At 50.8% G+C, this 16,424-nt stretch overlaps 1 protein-coding gene across 1 annotated transcript in view; it reads right to left on the bottom strand.

The window, feature by feature from the left end:
- Positions 1–16,424, bottom strand: part of LOC308587770 (quinone oxidoreductase-like protein 2) — a gene marked incomplete at its 5' end in the record, with an annotated part of 28,144 nt that overhangs the window by 4,815 nt on the left and 6,905 nt on the right. Inside the window, 4 exon segments of the mRNA XM_081195533.1 lie at positions 8,338–8,389; positions 9,393–9,451; positions 11,393–11,402; positions 11,405–11,491. Coding sequence (XP_081051659.1) covers positions 8,338–8,389; positions 9,393–9,451; positions 11,393–11,402; positions 11,405–11,491 — 208 coding nt within the window.

The raw sequence follows: 16,424 nt of genomic DNA, 5'->3' as shown, positions 1-16,424 counted from the left end.
CCAGGGCCGGCTGAACTGGGGCAAGGCCTAGAGGCTGAAGAGCCTGCACCTGTGGCAGTGCAGCAGGAGCTGGCCCCAGGTGAAGTCCTCCTGGCCCCAGAGGGGCCTGATGACTCAGTGGCCACAGGTGAGCCTCCTCCAGGGCCCAGTAACCCTTCGGCCTCTCCTGATCTGCAGAGGCTTAGGGCAGAGAGGCGAAGGGAACTAGTTGCCCCCAGGAGGAGTGCTCGCCTTAAGGCCAGAGTAGGCGGGGCTCCTGGGGGTCGGGACCACCCCTGACCTTAGAAGAGGATAAAAGCCCACTCATCCCGGCCCCAGGTTGCGGGAGCAACGTCGTTGTTGGCTTCGGACCTTCCTGTGATCCTGATCCTTGCTCGGCCTCCTGTTCCTGACTAACCGGTACTCCTGTTCCCTGCTCGGCTTCCTGTTCCTGACTATCCAGTACTCCTGTTCCCTGCTCGGCCTCCTGTTCCCGACCATCCGGTGTTCCTGCTACCTGCTCAGCCTTCTGTTCCAGCGTTCCTGTTCCCCGCCCGTCTCTCTGCATCGGACCTCGCCCCGCTTCGTGTGGACTCTGCTACACTCACGGTACCTTACCCCCGGGACCAGCACAGTTTGCTCCCGCCACACCCGCACTCCCCCTTCGTAGGGGTGCGTTCGGGAGGAGCCAGAGGCCATGGAGGACCAGGCGGCTGCACTGGTGACTTTGGCCCAGGAGAACCAGGCCTTAACTCACACCGTGCAGCAGCTCAATGACGCGGTCGTGGCACTTCAGCAACGCTTAGAAGCCCTACCGGCTCCTGGGGCCGACGCCCCGACTCCTGGCAAGTACCCAGTGGCTTTGCCTGAGAAATTTGATGGAGCCCCGGCCAGCTTTCCTATGTTCCTGGCCCAGGCCAAGCTATATATTCAGGGACGAGCCCGGAACTTTCCTGACGACCGCACCAAGGTGCACTTTTTGATTAGTTTGTTAAAGGACCAGGCGGCCAAGTGGGCGTTGCCGCTACTCAGGCAAGACTCCCCCTTGCTGGCAGACTATACGGGGTTTTGCAATCGTTTGGAGGCTGCGTTCGGCAACCCCCAGAAAGGGAGTCAAGCCAACCGGGCGATTCGGCGGTTGAGACAGGGCAAGTCCACGGTGGCCGCATACACCACAGAATTCCGGCTGCTGGCACAGGACTTGACCTGGAACGACTCGGCTCTCCGGGACCAGTATCTCGAGGGGCTTTCAGATGAGATACTGGACCAGCTGGCCACGATGGAACGCCCCACCACGCTAGACACCCTTATCCAATGGAGTCTACAGATTGACGATCGGCTAGAGGACCGGCGTCAGGCTCGGGACCGCCGGCACCTCCAGTTCTTGGCCCCAGTGTCGACCAGCAGCCCCACGGGCCCAGCTAAGTCATTGGAGGAACCTATGCAGCTTGGGGCAGTGCGGCCACGCCTCTCCCCCGCAGAGAAGTCACGGCGTCGGGAGGGGAATCTTTGTCTCTATTGTGGCGGAAGCGGACACTATGCAAGGTCCTGTCCTGAGAAACGCCAGCCGCAGGGAAACCACCAAACCCCAGTAGCTGATGGCCCTGGCTACCGGGGGTCCCAAACAGCACAGAATGGGGCCGCACCAATTGAATTACAACACCTTATGGTTCCGGTACATCTATACCCTCCAGGAGGGCCATGGATTCTTACCCATGCGCTGGTGGATTCAGGCGCAACCCGCTCTTATATGGACGCTGCTTTTGCTGCCCAGCATCGGGTGCCACTGCGGAACAAGCCAGAACCGGTGCAGGTGGAGGCAATCGACGGACGGCCCCTGCGTTCGGGTGCCGTCACTCAGGAGACCCAGCCCCTGGTCCTGTGCCTCCAGCAGCACCGTGAGATGCGAACTCTGGATATTGCCTCCATGCCCCGGTTCCCCCTGGTGCTTGGGATGGACTGGCTGGAGGCTCACAATGTGCGGATTGACTGGGTCAAACGGACTGTACACTTCCCAGACCCCAGTTCTCCGGCTGAGACTGAGATGCTAGCAGCTGCGCCCACTGAGGAGGTTGCTGCAACGCTCCCCGCTGAATACCGGGACTATCACGACGTGTTTGAGGAACGGGGGGCAGACCAGCTGCCGCCGCATCGGTCCTTTGACTGTGGCATAGACCTCCAGCCCGGAGCGCCTCTACCGGTGAGTCGCTTATACTCGTTAACCGAGCCAGAGCGCGAGGCTTTACAGGACTTCTTGCGCAAGAACCTGGAGCGTGGGTTCATTAGGCCTTCTACCTCGCCCACTGCTGCGCCAGTGCTCTTTGTTAAAAAGAAATGTGGGGAGCTCCGCCTTTGCCATGATTACCGGGCCCTGAACAAAATCACCATCCCGGACCGGTACCCTTTGCCCCTTATTTCGGAGTTACTGGAGCGGGTGCAAGGGGCGCAGATGTTCACCAAGCTAGACCTCCGGGGTGCCTACAATTTGATTCGGATCCGCGCCGGGGATGAGTGGAAGACCGCATTTGGGACCCGGTACGGACAGTTCGAATACCTGGTTATGCCCTTTGGTTTGTGCAACGCGCCTGCTGTGTTCCAACGGTACATCAACCACGTGTTCCAGGACTTGCTAGACAAGTATGTGGTGGTGTACTTGGATGACATTCTGGTTTACTCCCGTGACCCGGCGTGCCACGAAGGCCATGTCCGGACCGTGCTGCAGCGCTTGCGCGAGCATCGTCTGTATGCAAGGCTCAGCAAGTGCGAGTTTCATCAGCGGTCAGTGGACTTCCTGGGTCACCGACTCTCACCAGGTGGGGTGCAGATGGATCCTGGGAAGGTGGCAGCGGTTCGAGAATGGGCGGCACCTCGGAACCGCAAGGACCTACAGTGTTTCCTGGGGTTCGCCAACTATTACCGAACCTTCATTGCGGACTATGCTCACCGCACCACCCCGTTGACCCGACTACTGCGCCCCAAGACGCCGTTTTCCTGGGACAAGGAGGCGGAGGAGGCGTTTCAAGGGTTGAAGGCCTGTTTCCAGAGAGCGCCAATCTTGCAACATCCGGATCCTTCTCGACCCTTTGTGGTAGAGACTGACGCCTCCAGTACGGCTCTCGGTGCCGTCTTGTCTCAGCAGCACGGACCGGAAGCGCCACTTTTACCCTGCGCCTTCTATTCCCGCCAGCTCCTCCCAGCGGAGCGTAACTATACTGTGTGGGAGCGGGAACTACTGGCCATCAAGGTAGCCTTTGAGGTCTGGCGCCACCATCTTGAGGGGGCACGACATCCGGTGGAGGTGAGAACCGACCACCGGAACCTGGAGTACCTCCAGACCACCCGCAAGCTGAACCAAAGACAGATCCGGTGGGCGTTGTTCTTTTCCCGGTTCCAGTTTCGGATCCGCTACATCCCTAGCTCTCAGAATCAGAAGGCGGATGCTCTGTCCCGGAAACCTGAAGACAACGCAGACACGGTACAGCAAGCAGAACCCACCACGATTCTACCTCCGGCTGCATTCCTGGCCACCCAGGAGGCGCAGCCACTGCAGGTTCGGGTGCGGGAACAGCAGCGGGTCGACGCTTGGGCCCAGGATCGTCTCCGGGAGCTGGCTGAAGGGTCCAGTCCACAATATCCGGGGCTGGTCCTGCATCAGGGCCTGCTGCTGCACCACGGTCGTCTGTACGTCCCGCCAGGGCCACTACGGCTGGAGGTTCTCCGGATGGCCCATGATGCCCCAGCAGCGGGGCACTTTGGACGGTATCGGACCACCCATTTGGTCAGTCGGGAGTTTTGGTGGCCCCGCCTGAAGGCTGACGTGGCTCGCTACGTTGCTGGTTGTGATGTCTGCCGTCGCGCCAAGGGTCCTACCGGGCGACCCCCCGGCCTACTTCAGCCATTGCCAGTTCCACCGCGCCCTTGGCACACGGTTTCGTTGGACTTTATAGTGGAATTACCCTCGTCTCGTGGCTGTACCTGCCTTCTGGTTTTCTCCGACCATTTCACCAAGATGGTACACTGCGCTCCCTGTCCATCTGTACCCACAGCCAAGGAAACTGCGCAGCTGTACCTTCAGCATGTCTTCCGCCTGCATGGACTACCTGAGCGCGTGGTGTCCGACCGGGGCGTTCAGTTCACATCCCGGTTCTGGCGAGCATTACACCAGACCCTCGGGACAGAGGTCTGCCTCTCGTCAGCCTACCACCCACAGACCGATGGCCAGACGGAACGGGCGAACGCGGTGCTAGAGCAGTACCTCCGGCGTTACTGCAGCTACCAGCAGGATGACTGGGTCGACCACCTGGCATTGGCGGAGTTCGCCTATAACAACGCGGTGAATGCGTCCACCCAGCAGACCCCGTTCCAGGCCAGCTATGGTTATCATCCACGGCTGTTTCCAGAGGTGCTGCCGGCATCCGCGGTCCCGGCAGTGATGGAGTGGCTTCAAGAGCTCCAGTCCCAGCAACAGCTTTTGGTGGAGCAACTGCACCAGGCCAAGGAAGCGTACAAAGCCCAGGCCGACCGCCACCGCCAGGTGGGGCCGGAACTTCGCGTCGGTGACCTGGTTTGGCTCTCCACTCGCCATCTCCACCCCTCTCGACCTTCGCGGAAGTTGGACGCCCGCTTCACCGGCCCGTTCCCTATCGTGAACCAAGTCTCTCCTGTGGCATTCCGTCTCCGGTTACCCGCAACCCTGAATGTTCACCCGGTCTTCCACAGGTCCCTTTTGAGTCCTGTGGCCCCACCCGACGAGTTCCACCCGAACCGTCCCCAACCGCAGCCAGTGTTGGTTCGGGGAGAGCCTGAGTACGAGGTGGAACGCATCCTGGACTCCCGATACCGCAGGGGAAAGCTACAGTATCTCATTGACTGGAAGGGGTACAGACCGGAGGACCGTTCCTGGGAACCAGCGGCCAACGTCCACGCACCTGCCTGCCTCCGAGAGTTCCATGCGACGTACCCCGGCAAGCCGGGTCCGGACCCTCGGTTGAGGGGGGGGCTGGGAGGGGGGATGGTGTGATGGCCTGGGATTCCAATTCGGAGGATGAAACAGAGGAATCCCAGCCTGCACAGGAGTCCCCGCCTCCAGGGCCGGCTGAACTGGGGCAAGGCCTAGAGGCTGAAGAGCCTGCACCTGTGGCAGTGCAGCAGGAGCTGGCCCCAGGTGAAGTCCTCCTGGCCCCAGAGGGGCCTGATGACTCAGTGGCCACAGGTGAGCCTCCTCCAGGGCCCAGTAACCCTTCGGCCTCTCCTGATCTGCAGAGGCTTAGGGCAGAGAGGCTAAGGGAACTAGTTGCCCCCAGGAGGAGTGCTCGCCTTAAGGCCAGAGTAGGCGGGGCTCCTGGGGGTCGGGACCGCCCCTGACCTTAGAAGAGGATAAAAGCCCACTCATCCCGGCCCCAGGTTGCGGGAGCAACGTCGTTGTTGGCTTCGGACCTTCCTGTGATCCTGATCCATGCTCGGCCTCCTATTCCTGACTAACCGGTACTCCTGTTCCCTGCTCGGCCTCCTGTTCCCGACCATCCGGTGTTCCTGCTACCTGCTCAGCCTTCTGTTCCAGCGTTCCTGTTCCCCGCCCGTCTCTCTGCATCGGACCTCGCCCCGCTTCGTGTGGACTCTGCTACACTCACGGTACCTTACCCCCGGGACCAGCACAATAGGACACACTTTTTCCCCTCCAAAAATTAAGGGGAAATGTGTGTACGTCCTATGGAGCGAATGCAGGCTCCTTGGCTTCAGCGATAGCAACGCGAAGCCTCCGAAGCGCAGAGGGAGCGCTCCCAGTCCCACCAGGAGATGCTGGGGACTGAACCTGATGCCTTCTGCATGCTAAGCAGTTGTTCTACCACTGAGCTATGGCCCTAGCTCACAATATTGCTGTCAGGATAACATGGAGAAGCTGGAGGCTGAAGTGTGTATGCTCTGTGGAGGAAAGGTGGGATAGAAGTATAAGAAGGAATAAAGTATGTAAACTAGCCTCTAAGTGAATAAGCTACAGTATATTTTTAACTTACTCTCCTAATAATTTGTATATAAATTATAAAAGTGGTATATAAATTTTGTTCAATAAAAAAGAGGAAATGTTCAGTCTTTCAAACAGTATGTTATGCCTGAGCCTTCATTGCTGAAACTCCCAACAGCATTTTCATGCTCACAAACACCTGATGAAGGAACCATTGTGACATAACCCATTCAAGCAGAGTGAAGGGGCAACAGGCTGTCAACAGAGGCAGCAGTTGGGGACTCCCATCTATTAAAAAGCCACAGAAAGTCTTTTCATACTGCCTGAGGAATTAATCCCTTATTTAACGTTCATAATTGCTGGATCGATTTAACAGGACTGGAGCTAACATTTGCTTGGATTTGGCACCATTGATAGGGAACTGCCTGCTGTGTCCTCCGCTTTGAAGTCACCCTGGTCTTTGGGCCTCCAGCACCTTCTTCAGCATGTCCAACCCATCTAAGAGGCGTATGATACTGGTGTTCCACTGGGTTAGGAAGAAGCCCCTGACAGAGAAGCCGTGCTCTACCATCTCGGCCAGACCTTCTGCCTCTGCACCGGCTTGCAACACTCCTCACATTTCGCCCTACTTCACGAGGAGCAAGACACAACCCGCTCCGCTCAGGAGGTCCAGCAGGCGCAAGGTGCTGCGATTGCCGAATCTCACTGACCCCAAGTTTTTAAGATCTGTCATTGGCAGCGTTGGCCGGAAGAGAGCCCGCAGGCGTGGCAAGCAAAAGAAGACTCCAGCGGGAACAGGAAAAGGGGTGAGGGCTAGGCTAGAGGCAAGAAGGCTCCAAAGCTATTTGCGGGGTGGGATTGCTTTGGAAGATGCCTTCTCACAATCTCTACCCTTGAACCACGTAAGGACATAAGAAGTGCCTGCTGGATGAGGCCACATTGGCCTGTCTAGTCCAGCATCCTGTTCTCACAGTGGCCAACAAAAGGCCTGTGGAAACAAGAGCATTCTGTATTCCCTTCCTGCATCTTCCAGCAACTACTATTCACAAACGTTACTGCCACTGACTGTGGAGGTAGAGCTTAGCCATCGTGCCTAATGGCCATTGATAGCCTTCTCCTGCATAAAACCATCCAAGTTGGTGGCCGTCACAACTTTCTGTGGGATTGAGCTTCCAGAGGGGTAGCTGAGCATGCCTGCTGCAGGAAAAACAGGCATTAAAAGCACATTTCTCCCAAAGAATTCTGGGAATTGCCGTTTTTTAAAGGGTGCTACAAATCGTAGCTATGCGGTAGAAGGGCAATCTACAGTTCCCAGGATTCTTACAGGGGAGAAGCGATAATGCTTTTAATGTATGGCGTGTACACAGCCTCAAATTAGCTCCACCAGCTCTGTTATACTAGAGCAAAGATTATAATGCATATTGTTGTTGTACTTTTATAAATATTATAAAACCCATTCCTGCAAGCCATGTAGTCTGGAATAAACACAGTCACCCCTCCCATCATTAATTGTTTCTACTAGGTGGGGAGGGGTGTTGGATCTGCTTCCCTGCCTTGAAGAAAGGCGCAGGTCAGATGTGTGCCCAGACCTGGCCACGCTTCGCAAGAGAGGTGTGTTGGTTCAAGGTGGCCACGCTGCCTGCAACTTGCACTCCTTCCTGACGTGTCTTCCCCAAACCCCTTCTTCCAGAGGCTGTGTTGAAGTTTTCCATCACGTGGAACACAAACTGGCGGAACTACCTCGAGGCTCAGGCAGTGGTGGAAACCCTCCTCAAGCATGAGACGCCAGAGAGCCTCTTGCAATACGGAGGGATCAAAGCAGCTGTGGAGTCTCTCCTACCATACACGGCACTTCCAGTGGCTGGGCCGGTTACTGCAGGCCTCCATGTTCCTTGATTTCATGTGACAAAACATGAAGTTGCCCCAAGTGGGGCGAAGAGATGGACACGTGATGAGCTTTATTTATGTATTTATTTATTATTCATTTTATCGAGAACAAATTAGAAAAAAATACAAATGCACAAAAAAGGAAAATACATGTAACCAATAGAAAATTAGAAAACATTTTACCTCTTCTCATATTTACAATTATTTGCAACTCTACAAAACAATATTCACAATAAGGAAAAGAAATGAAAGGTAAAATATAAAAGAAAAGAACAAGAAGAAGGTAAAGAAAAGGAAGAAATGAGATCAAGAATGAGAATTTTAAAAGTAGATACGTATTCCCTATACACAGCCATTTCCAATCTATATTTATGGAAGGGGCTCCGTTTCTCCTGCCGCTTCGCTGAAGGGGCGCTGACCAGAGAGGGGGAGAATTTTTTTTTCTTGCGCTCCCCCTCTAAAACATGGTGCGTCCTATGGTCGGGTGCGTCCTATAGAGCGGAAAATACGGTACTCCTCTGCCAGAGCTTTGGTATTGGCCACACCAATTACACGACCCCCCTAGTCCAAAAGCCATCAATGGAAAGCTATTGTCAGGGAACTGACATTAGAGCGAAAGGCTCCCCGATTCTGCAGGAGAAGGTACCAGCACCAGGGGGAGACGCAGCTTGGTAGAGGGGGAAGGAAATCGGCGCAACACCATGGATCCAGGAGGGCAAATGGGGGAAGCGGAGGGAGAGCTCTGGGATTCTTCCCTGGACATCAGTGAGGAGAGCACTGGTCCTCCACTACCCACGCCCTCCCTGCGCCGAAGACTCCCGCGCAGTGAGAGGCGGAGACGACTGGGAGTCAAACAGCTTTTATGCTGGAAAAGGTTTAAGAAACGCCCACAGACAGCGACTGAGGCAGCCACGCTGAGATGGGCTGTGCAGTCAGGACGGTTTAACCCAGGCAATTAAGCTCCCTAACTGGGACAGTTTACGCACGAGTAACTCAAACCCATTACAGCTATCAACACACGAGATAATTTGATGCCCTACCATTTCTCCCCGCAAAACAGTAAAACATCCAGACATGTTGAAAGCAGCGCTCTTGACCTGACAGCAGCGGCTTTGCAAGCATTTTGCCAATCCCCCTGGCTCTAATCCAAATGGCAAACTGGGATATGGGAGCTAACAGGATCTGTGCAAGCAGCACCACCCAGAGCAGCAACTAGGCCCCTGAACTATTTGATACCTTTGCCTTGCACGACTCCATGTCTCTGCTTCTGGCCTCCTTAAGTGCAACAGAGCGAAGTCCGCCCTAACTGAATCTGTTGCACAAATATTGTTGATTTAATATAAGGCTAATATTGCTTAATGTAATGAAACTCGTTAAGCCGGTTCCCTAAAAACAATTTTAAAGAACAGCATTCAATAAACTTTCCTTTGGGGGGAAAATAGATTAAAAATGTGATTCAATCTGGTGAATTGATTTCCATTCCAAACATGGGACAAATAAGGAAATATTAGTCATTTTTGCCAGAATTCTCTTGACACCTCCAGCCCCAATGAATTCCTCTCGCCTCCTTTAGGCTGTTGACAGCCTCACCAGTCTCCATCACATCCCCAGAAAACTCCATTCCTAAAAAGAGAACATCAGGAATAGTGTTGGCTGCATATATTATCTGTTGCTTCTGCACCTACTGTGATCTTCATTCAATGGACCGAACATACAGAATACAGATGCTAACAATGAATAACAACGGTGAAATAATCCTTCTTTCCTGGCTGCATTTTCCTGCCTGCCAGTACTGCAAATTATAGCACACACAGTACGTCCTTGGGCATATCACAAAATACACAACTTTAATAGAAATCAGTGCTGAGGGATGACCAGAAGGTGTCACTACAAGCACAATAAAGAGAACGTTGAACAAAGTTTTTCAAAAATGGACGGAAAGGTTGAATTATTATTATTATTATCATCCCCACTCCTCCCAGAGCAGAGCTTGGCGGAGACTGAAGCACAAGGAAACAAGTCAAGTAATGTGCAGAAGGTAAAAACATCCTTCCACCGCTCTCTGCTGAATAACAACGTAAAAATGTGATAAGCCACTTATGTATACATAGCCACGGCTTGCCTTCACTGATAATAGTTGTTTTTTTCTGCCCTAAGAGCAAGGGGCAGAAAATCCCCAGTTCAAGTCTCACCTGAGCCATTGACCTCACAAGATGGCCACAGGCAAACCACTATTATCTCAGCACCTCTCCCCCCTCCCGCAACTTGCCCCCTCCCCACAATTTGGAGGGCGAAAATGGTGCATTACTTTACAGAGCTTTCCTAAGGGTTGCTGAGACAAGGCATGCAGCTGTTGCAGCCCCTCTCTGGAAGAAAAATGGTGTCCCGTAGAGATCAGGGGCCATATATTTGGTTTCTCCCTCCATTTTCATTCCCTCCATATTGTCACCTAATGTCAGGATGCTGTCAGCGGCTCCCAGCTGGTTGCCCAGGAAAGTATAAAGACAAGGAAATGTTTCTTACTGTCCGCTTTTTATTCAGTATTTACAGAGAGAGGCTATAGCACCCAGCCTCTTGGATAATGGCACTGTCCCGAGTGAATCTCCACCCCACCCATCGTCTCTCCCATTTCCTCATTTGTCATTCTCATCGTCTCTCCTACAGGTGCTGCTACGTGCCCTCTGTCTTTGAGCTCTTTGCTCTCCTACTTTTAAGGCTCACCGGGTTCTGGGAGATGGAGAGTCTGGGATGCTGTCTAATGACAACTTGTCAGCTGGGTGTTGTTCTGTCTCTCCCATGATTTCCTACCTTTGCCCCTCACCTGCCTCTGAACTGCGACCTCTCAAACCCCTGTGGTAATAATAATAATAATAATAATAATAATAATAATAATAATAATAATAATAATAATAATAATAATAATAATAATTTATTATTTATACCCTGCCCATCTGGCTGAGTTTCCCCAGCCAATCTGGGCGGCTCCCACTCACATGTTAAAAACAATACAGCATTAAATATTAAAAGCTTCCCTAAACAGGGCTGCCTTCAGATGTCTTCTTAAAGTCTGGTAGTTGTTGTTCTCTTTGACATCTGGTGGGAGGGCGTTCCACAGGGCAGGTGCCACCACCGAGAAGGCCCTCTGCCTGGTTCCCTGTAACTTAGCTTCTCTCAGTGAGGGAACCACCAGAAGGCCCTTGGAGCTGGACCTGAGTGTCCAGGCTGAACGATGGGGGTGGAGACACTCCTTCAGGGGCAGAGGCCATTTAGGGTAAATCTATACTGTCTTCCTCTTCCTCCTCCCTGGAAGGGTCAAGCTAGGGGGAGGCAGTTTTCACCATTCCTCCTCTGCCCAGTTCCTGACACCTAAACCACCTCATGGGCTAAGTGTGGCCTCTGCCTCGAATGGAAGAGTGAAGGCTGCAATCTGCTCAGTTTAGCCTTGGTTTCCTGCTAATCCTATAAAACACCCCTCCTATAAAAGGAAAGGCTTGTGTTGTTTGTTGGGGGGGGGGGAGAAGTGGACTATAACAAAGTGAGCTGGACTGAAAAGGACCTGCTCACCTGGAGTGAATATGGAAGGGAAGGCTTTTCTTGGCAAAGACCCTGCCAAGCCAGTATGTCAGCAAAATTCACTCCACAGCAACAGACACGAATTCTGACCTGCAATAAGAATCACAGCTCTTTATACAAGTCAGCCTTAGACACAGAAGCCGTATGGGATCTGATGTTAAACACACCATTGACTCTTGGGGGTGCCTGGCTCCTTCTCAGACTTTAAAATAGCAGCTGTAGGGGGCCTGATCTGGTTTGAGGCCGCAGTGTGAAGAGAGAGGCATTATCCTTCCCCCCCTTGCCATTTTCTTGAGAAAAAACCCCCTAACCGAAGCTGGCATTTACTGCAATGGAAAAAGCAGAGAGATGGGAGGGAGCAACCCTGCAACTGGTCCTGCCCCCTGTTTTATTTGTGTTTTTATTCATTAAATTTATATATTGCCCTTCATCTCAGGGCAGTTCACAACGTAAAAATGCAATATAAAAAAACACCAAAATATATAATTAAAATAAGAACAACAACAAACCAATAATTCCCCCCCCCACAACACATTTAAAAGAGCATTGGATGTCAATAAGCCAAAGACATAAAGGTGTGCAATGAAAACACCAGGTGAGCTTCCCTGGGGAGAGCACAAATGAGGAGCCACCGCAGAAAAGGCCCCGTTCTCGTGTTGCCACCCTCTGGACCTCTCGTGGAGGAGGCACATGAAGAAGGGCCTTAGATGATTATCTCAAGGTTCGGGTAAGTTCTTTTATTAAACGAGGATGCACTGGTTGCAATCCTGAGTCTAGTTGGGATGCCTAAAATATTCTTGTATACTTTCCCAATCACCGGTGATCACGGATGAGTAAGAATCATTTATTTATTTAGGAAATAATTACAGAGCTCTGCAAGCAGTATAGTAATAACTTTGTAAATTAAAAAAACCAGCTAAAATCCATAAACCAGTGGAATAGACATAAAAATATAATCATTACAAACAAAGGTAACATTAAAAAAATTATTAAAACCTGGGTAGACTGGAGGAAAATAGCATTTTTAGCAGGCATCAAAAGCAACATAGCAAGGGCACCTGCAATGTCAATAGGCAGGGAATTTTACAGCAGAAGTGCTGACACTTTACAGGTACAACTCCTCAGCAACGGACATTACGTGGCATTTTTAAAAGTGCAAGTTAGGCAGATTGGAGCGATCAAATCAACATGTACGGGGCATGGCAATCCCTTAAATGAAACTGGTCCCAAGCTGTTAAGGGCTTTATATACCCATATTAAAGGTAAAGGGACCACTGACCATTAGGTTCAGTGGTGACCGACTCTGGGGTTGCGGCGCTCATCTCGCTTTATTGGCTGAGGGAGCCGGCGTACAGCTTCCAGGTCATGTGGCCAGCATGACCAAGCCGCTTCTGGCGAACCAGAGCAGCACACGGAAGTGTCGTTTACCTTCCCGCCAGAGTGGTACCTATTTATCTACTTGCACTTTGACGTGCTTTCAAACTGCTAGGTTGGCAGAAGCAGGGACCGAGCAACGGGAGCTCACCCCGTCGCGGGGATTCGAACCGCCAACCTTCTGATCGGCAAGTCCTAGGCTCTGTGGTTTAACCCACAGCGCCACCCGCATCCCTTTCATACATAATGCCCATATTAGAACCTTTAATTTCACCCAGTAACAAATCAGCTGTCAGTGCAGATCTTTGAGCAGTTTTGCCAAGAGGCCTGGCCGGCAAACATTTCTAACCCAAAAATGAGGTGGTTCTTTAAATCTTTTTCGGTTACTTATGTACCACAAATGATTCATAGAAGTTGTTGGTCTCATAAAAAGGAGTATTGTTGGCTAGTAATTTTTGTCATCTTACTTGCAAGACTGGCTCATATCCCACTGACTTCTTTTAAGCAATACAGTGGTACCTTGGTTTACGAACTTAATCCATTCAGAAGTCCATTCTTAAACCAAAGCACTCTTAAACCAAGGCATGCTTTCCCATAGCAGCGGGGGACTCAAATTACAAATGGAACACACTAAACAGGAAGCGAAACATGTTCTGCTTCCAAGGCAAAGTTCACAAACCAAAACACCTACTTCCGGGTTTGCAGCGTTCTTAATCCAAGTTGTTCATAAACTAAGCTGTTGTTAAACCAAAGTACCACTGTATAACATATTCAGGACTGGAGTTTCTGCAGCTGAAGAAACGCTGACTAAGGTCTGTCCAAACATTCCTGCAAGTCCTAAAAAAAGATTTCACAGCTCCCATAGGGAGCATCTTGTACTGCTTGAAATTATCATTGTTCCATTCTGGCTAAATATGTAAGCGAATAAAGCGCTAAAATTGGGTGAGCAGCAATCACAAGACTGGGACAGCAACGTCATATTGCATCCCCAGTGCAAACAAACAACATTTGTGTTCAAGAAATAAGTACAGATCTTTGCCACCACTGTTGCAAAGGCAGCTACTCACTGTCATGGAGTCTGTTCTTCCTCTGGATGCTGACTAAGAAATAAGTCACTTCAAGTTCAATAGGGCTTACTTGTGTGCATGGGACTGCAGCCTCAGTGACCTTTTATTATTAATTTATTACCCTCCTCTGCTCTCATACCAGCTTAATCAGCCGGGTTTAGCAGGAGATAGCACTCATCTCCATGCTGTGAAAAAGCAAAAAGTGCCACCGAATGATTCCTATGAATCAAGAATCTATGGGAGCCACAAGAAAGGGCAGTCTTTGTTTGTTTCTGGTTAGCTGGCAGTCCTACTTCATACTTGCATTGGTCCAAAAATTTTATCTGACTAGTGCACTCTCTTAGGATGCTATTAGGATGTTTCTCATACTCTGTGTGTAACCTAAACCTCCTCTCCTGTGTTTCTTCTTCTGACTTCATTATTTCATGCCCTATCCTAAGCCGCTGGCAGTTACCCCTGGAGGTACATAATGACCTAGAAAGTGTGTGTTTTTCTGGGAGAAAGGGAAGCGTTGAATTAAAATTCTTGTAGAAAATGTTGCTTTAAAATCCAGTGGCTTGGGCAGACGCAATTGATGGACTATATGGAACTGGCTGAAATGACTGGCAGAATCCGAGATTTGGGCGAAGAAACAATGGAAGAGGACTGGAAAAAAATTAAGGACTATTTACAAAAACAATACAAGTTGTATGAATGTTAAAAAGTTACACGACTCAGAAATTATAGCTCCAGCAATTAGATTTGGGTAATAGGAAATTATGTTTTAGGAAAGAAAAGGCTAAAATCTAAGGTAATACTATGTTTAATTCAAGATATAAGTAACTGATGAAAAGTATCTCAAATTTAGAGGTATAGTATTTGAAAAGTACAAAATAAGATACGAAACAAGGTAATAATTTGCTGATATCTTTATTATAAAGAATGCAGGGTAAGGGAGATGCGAGGAAGTCCAGTTAGTTATATAAAGAATGTTATGAAAGGTGGGTTTCTTCTTATTTCTTTTTCTTTCTTGTTCTTCTATTTTTCTCTTCAACGTATGTTTCTAAATTTGTATCTGGAAATTTAATAAAAATATTTTAAAATAAAAAAAAGATAAATTATAAAATCCAGTGGCTTGTGGTTGTTGTTTACTCATTTCTCCATCTGATCCCTCACTGGCCTGGTTTGCACATCACGCTGAACTGGAGTACAGCCTGCCATCACGACTCCTTAACCAAGACCTGTAACTATAAGGAAAACCTTGGCTACGCATTGTGGCCATGGAGGAGAAACCCTAACTATAATCCCAGGCTTGGATAATACGCTAGACCAAACCAAAAAAGCCGGGGTTGGGGGCAGCAATGCAGCTACAATCTCCTCCTCAGGAACCAGCACATTCATGAATTTGCACTGCCATGGTTTAGCTTACCCTGGTTTGAGGGCACAACCAGTCCCTCAGACATGCACAAACATACTATTTAATATTCACTCATCCCATGCGGATCCCATGCGTCCATGTGGGACACAGGTGGCGCTGTGGGTAAAACCTCAGCGCCTAGGGCTTGCCAATCGTATGGTCGGCGGTTCGACTCCCCGCGGCGGGGTGAGCTCCCGTCTTTCGGTCCCAGCTCCTGCCCACCTAGCAGTTCGAAAACACCCCTAAGTGCAAGTAGATAAATAGGTACCGCTTTATAGCGGGAAGGTAAACGGCGTTTCCGTGTGCTGTGCTGGTGCCGGCTCGCCAGAGCAGCTTCGTCACGCTGGCCACGTGACCCGGAAGTGTCCTCGGACAGCGCTGGCCCCCGGCCTCTTAAGCAAGGTGGGCGCGCAACCCCAGAGTCGGTCACGACTGGCCCGTACGGGCAGGGGTACCTTTACCTTTACCTTTACATCCCATGCTATATTGATCTTCAGTCAGGCATTAGTGAAATGTTATCTTTCCACAGTGCTAATATTACAGCACTAACTCACAACCCTGGTGCTGTTTCAGCTGTTCAAGGTTCAAAGCACTATTACGGATGAGTGACAGGCCTTTGGACAGTTTGTAATCAGAGTTCCACAGGTAGAGAACTCACAACCATAGGGTGAAAGTACTCCTGTTGTTGCAGGAGTGAGGAAACCATGAGAGCCAGCGTAGTGTAGTGGTTAAGAGCGGTAGTCTCGTAATCTGGTGAACCGGGTCCGCTTCCCCGCTCCTCCACATGCAGCTGCTGGGTGACCTTGGGCCAGTCACACTTCTCTGAAGTCTCTCAGCCTCACTCACCTCACAGAGTGTTTGTTGTGGGGGAGGAAGGGAAAGGAGAATGTTGGCCGCTTTGAGACTCCTTAAAGGGAGTGAAAGGCGGGATATCAAATCCAAACTCTTCTTCTTATTCAACGACTATCTTTTCCATGATATGAAAAGCCCTGGACCGCACAAGAGGGGCCTTCACTGCAGCATCTCCCCAAACCAGTGCTAACCCTTAGGAAACTGTGCCAATACTTTTATGGGCCGTTCACTGGCACACCCAGGGTTTCCCACAGCAGTGCAGAAGGACTGGATGTTGCTGCAGTAGCTCAGATGCTGACAAGGCTAGATGAGGATCAGGCCTCAGCCGGAGAAA

This window comes from Podarcis bocagei, assembly GCF_964188305.1.
Source record: "Podarcis bocagei genome assembly, chromosome: 5".
NCBI lineage: Eukaryota > Metazoa > Chordata > Lepidosauria > Squamata > Lacertidae > Podarcis > Podarcis bocagei.
The sequence above is the reverse complement of the archived record's forward strand: the minus strand, read 5'-3'. Positions and strand labels throughout refer to the sequence as shown.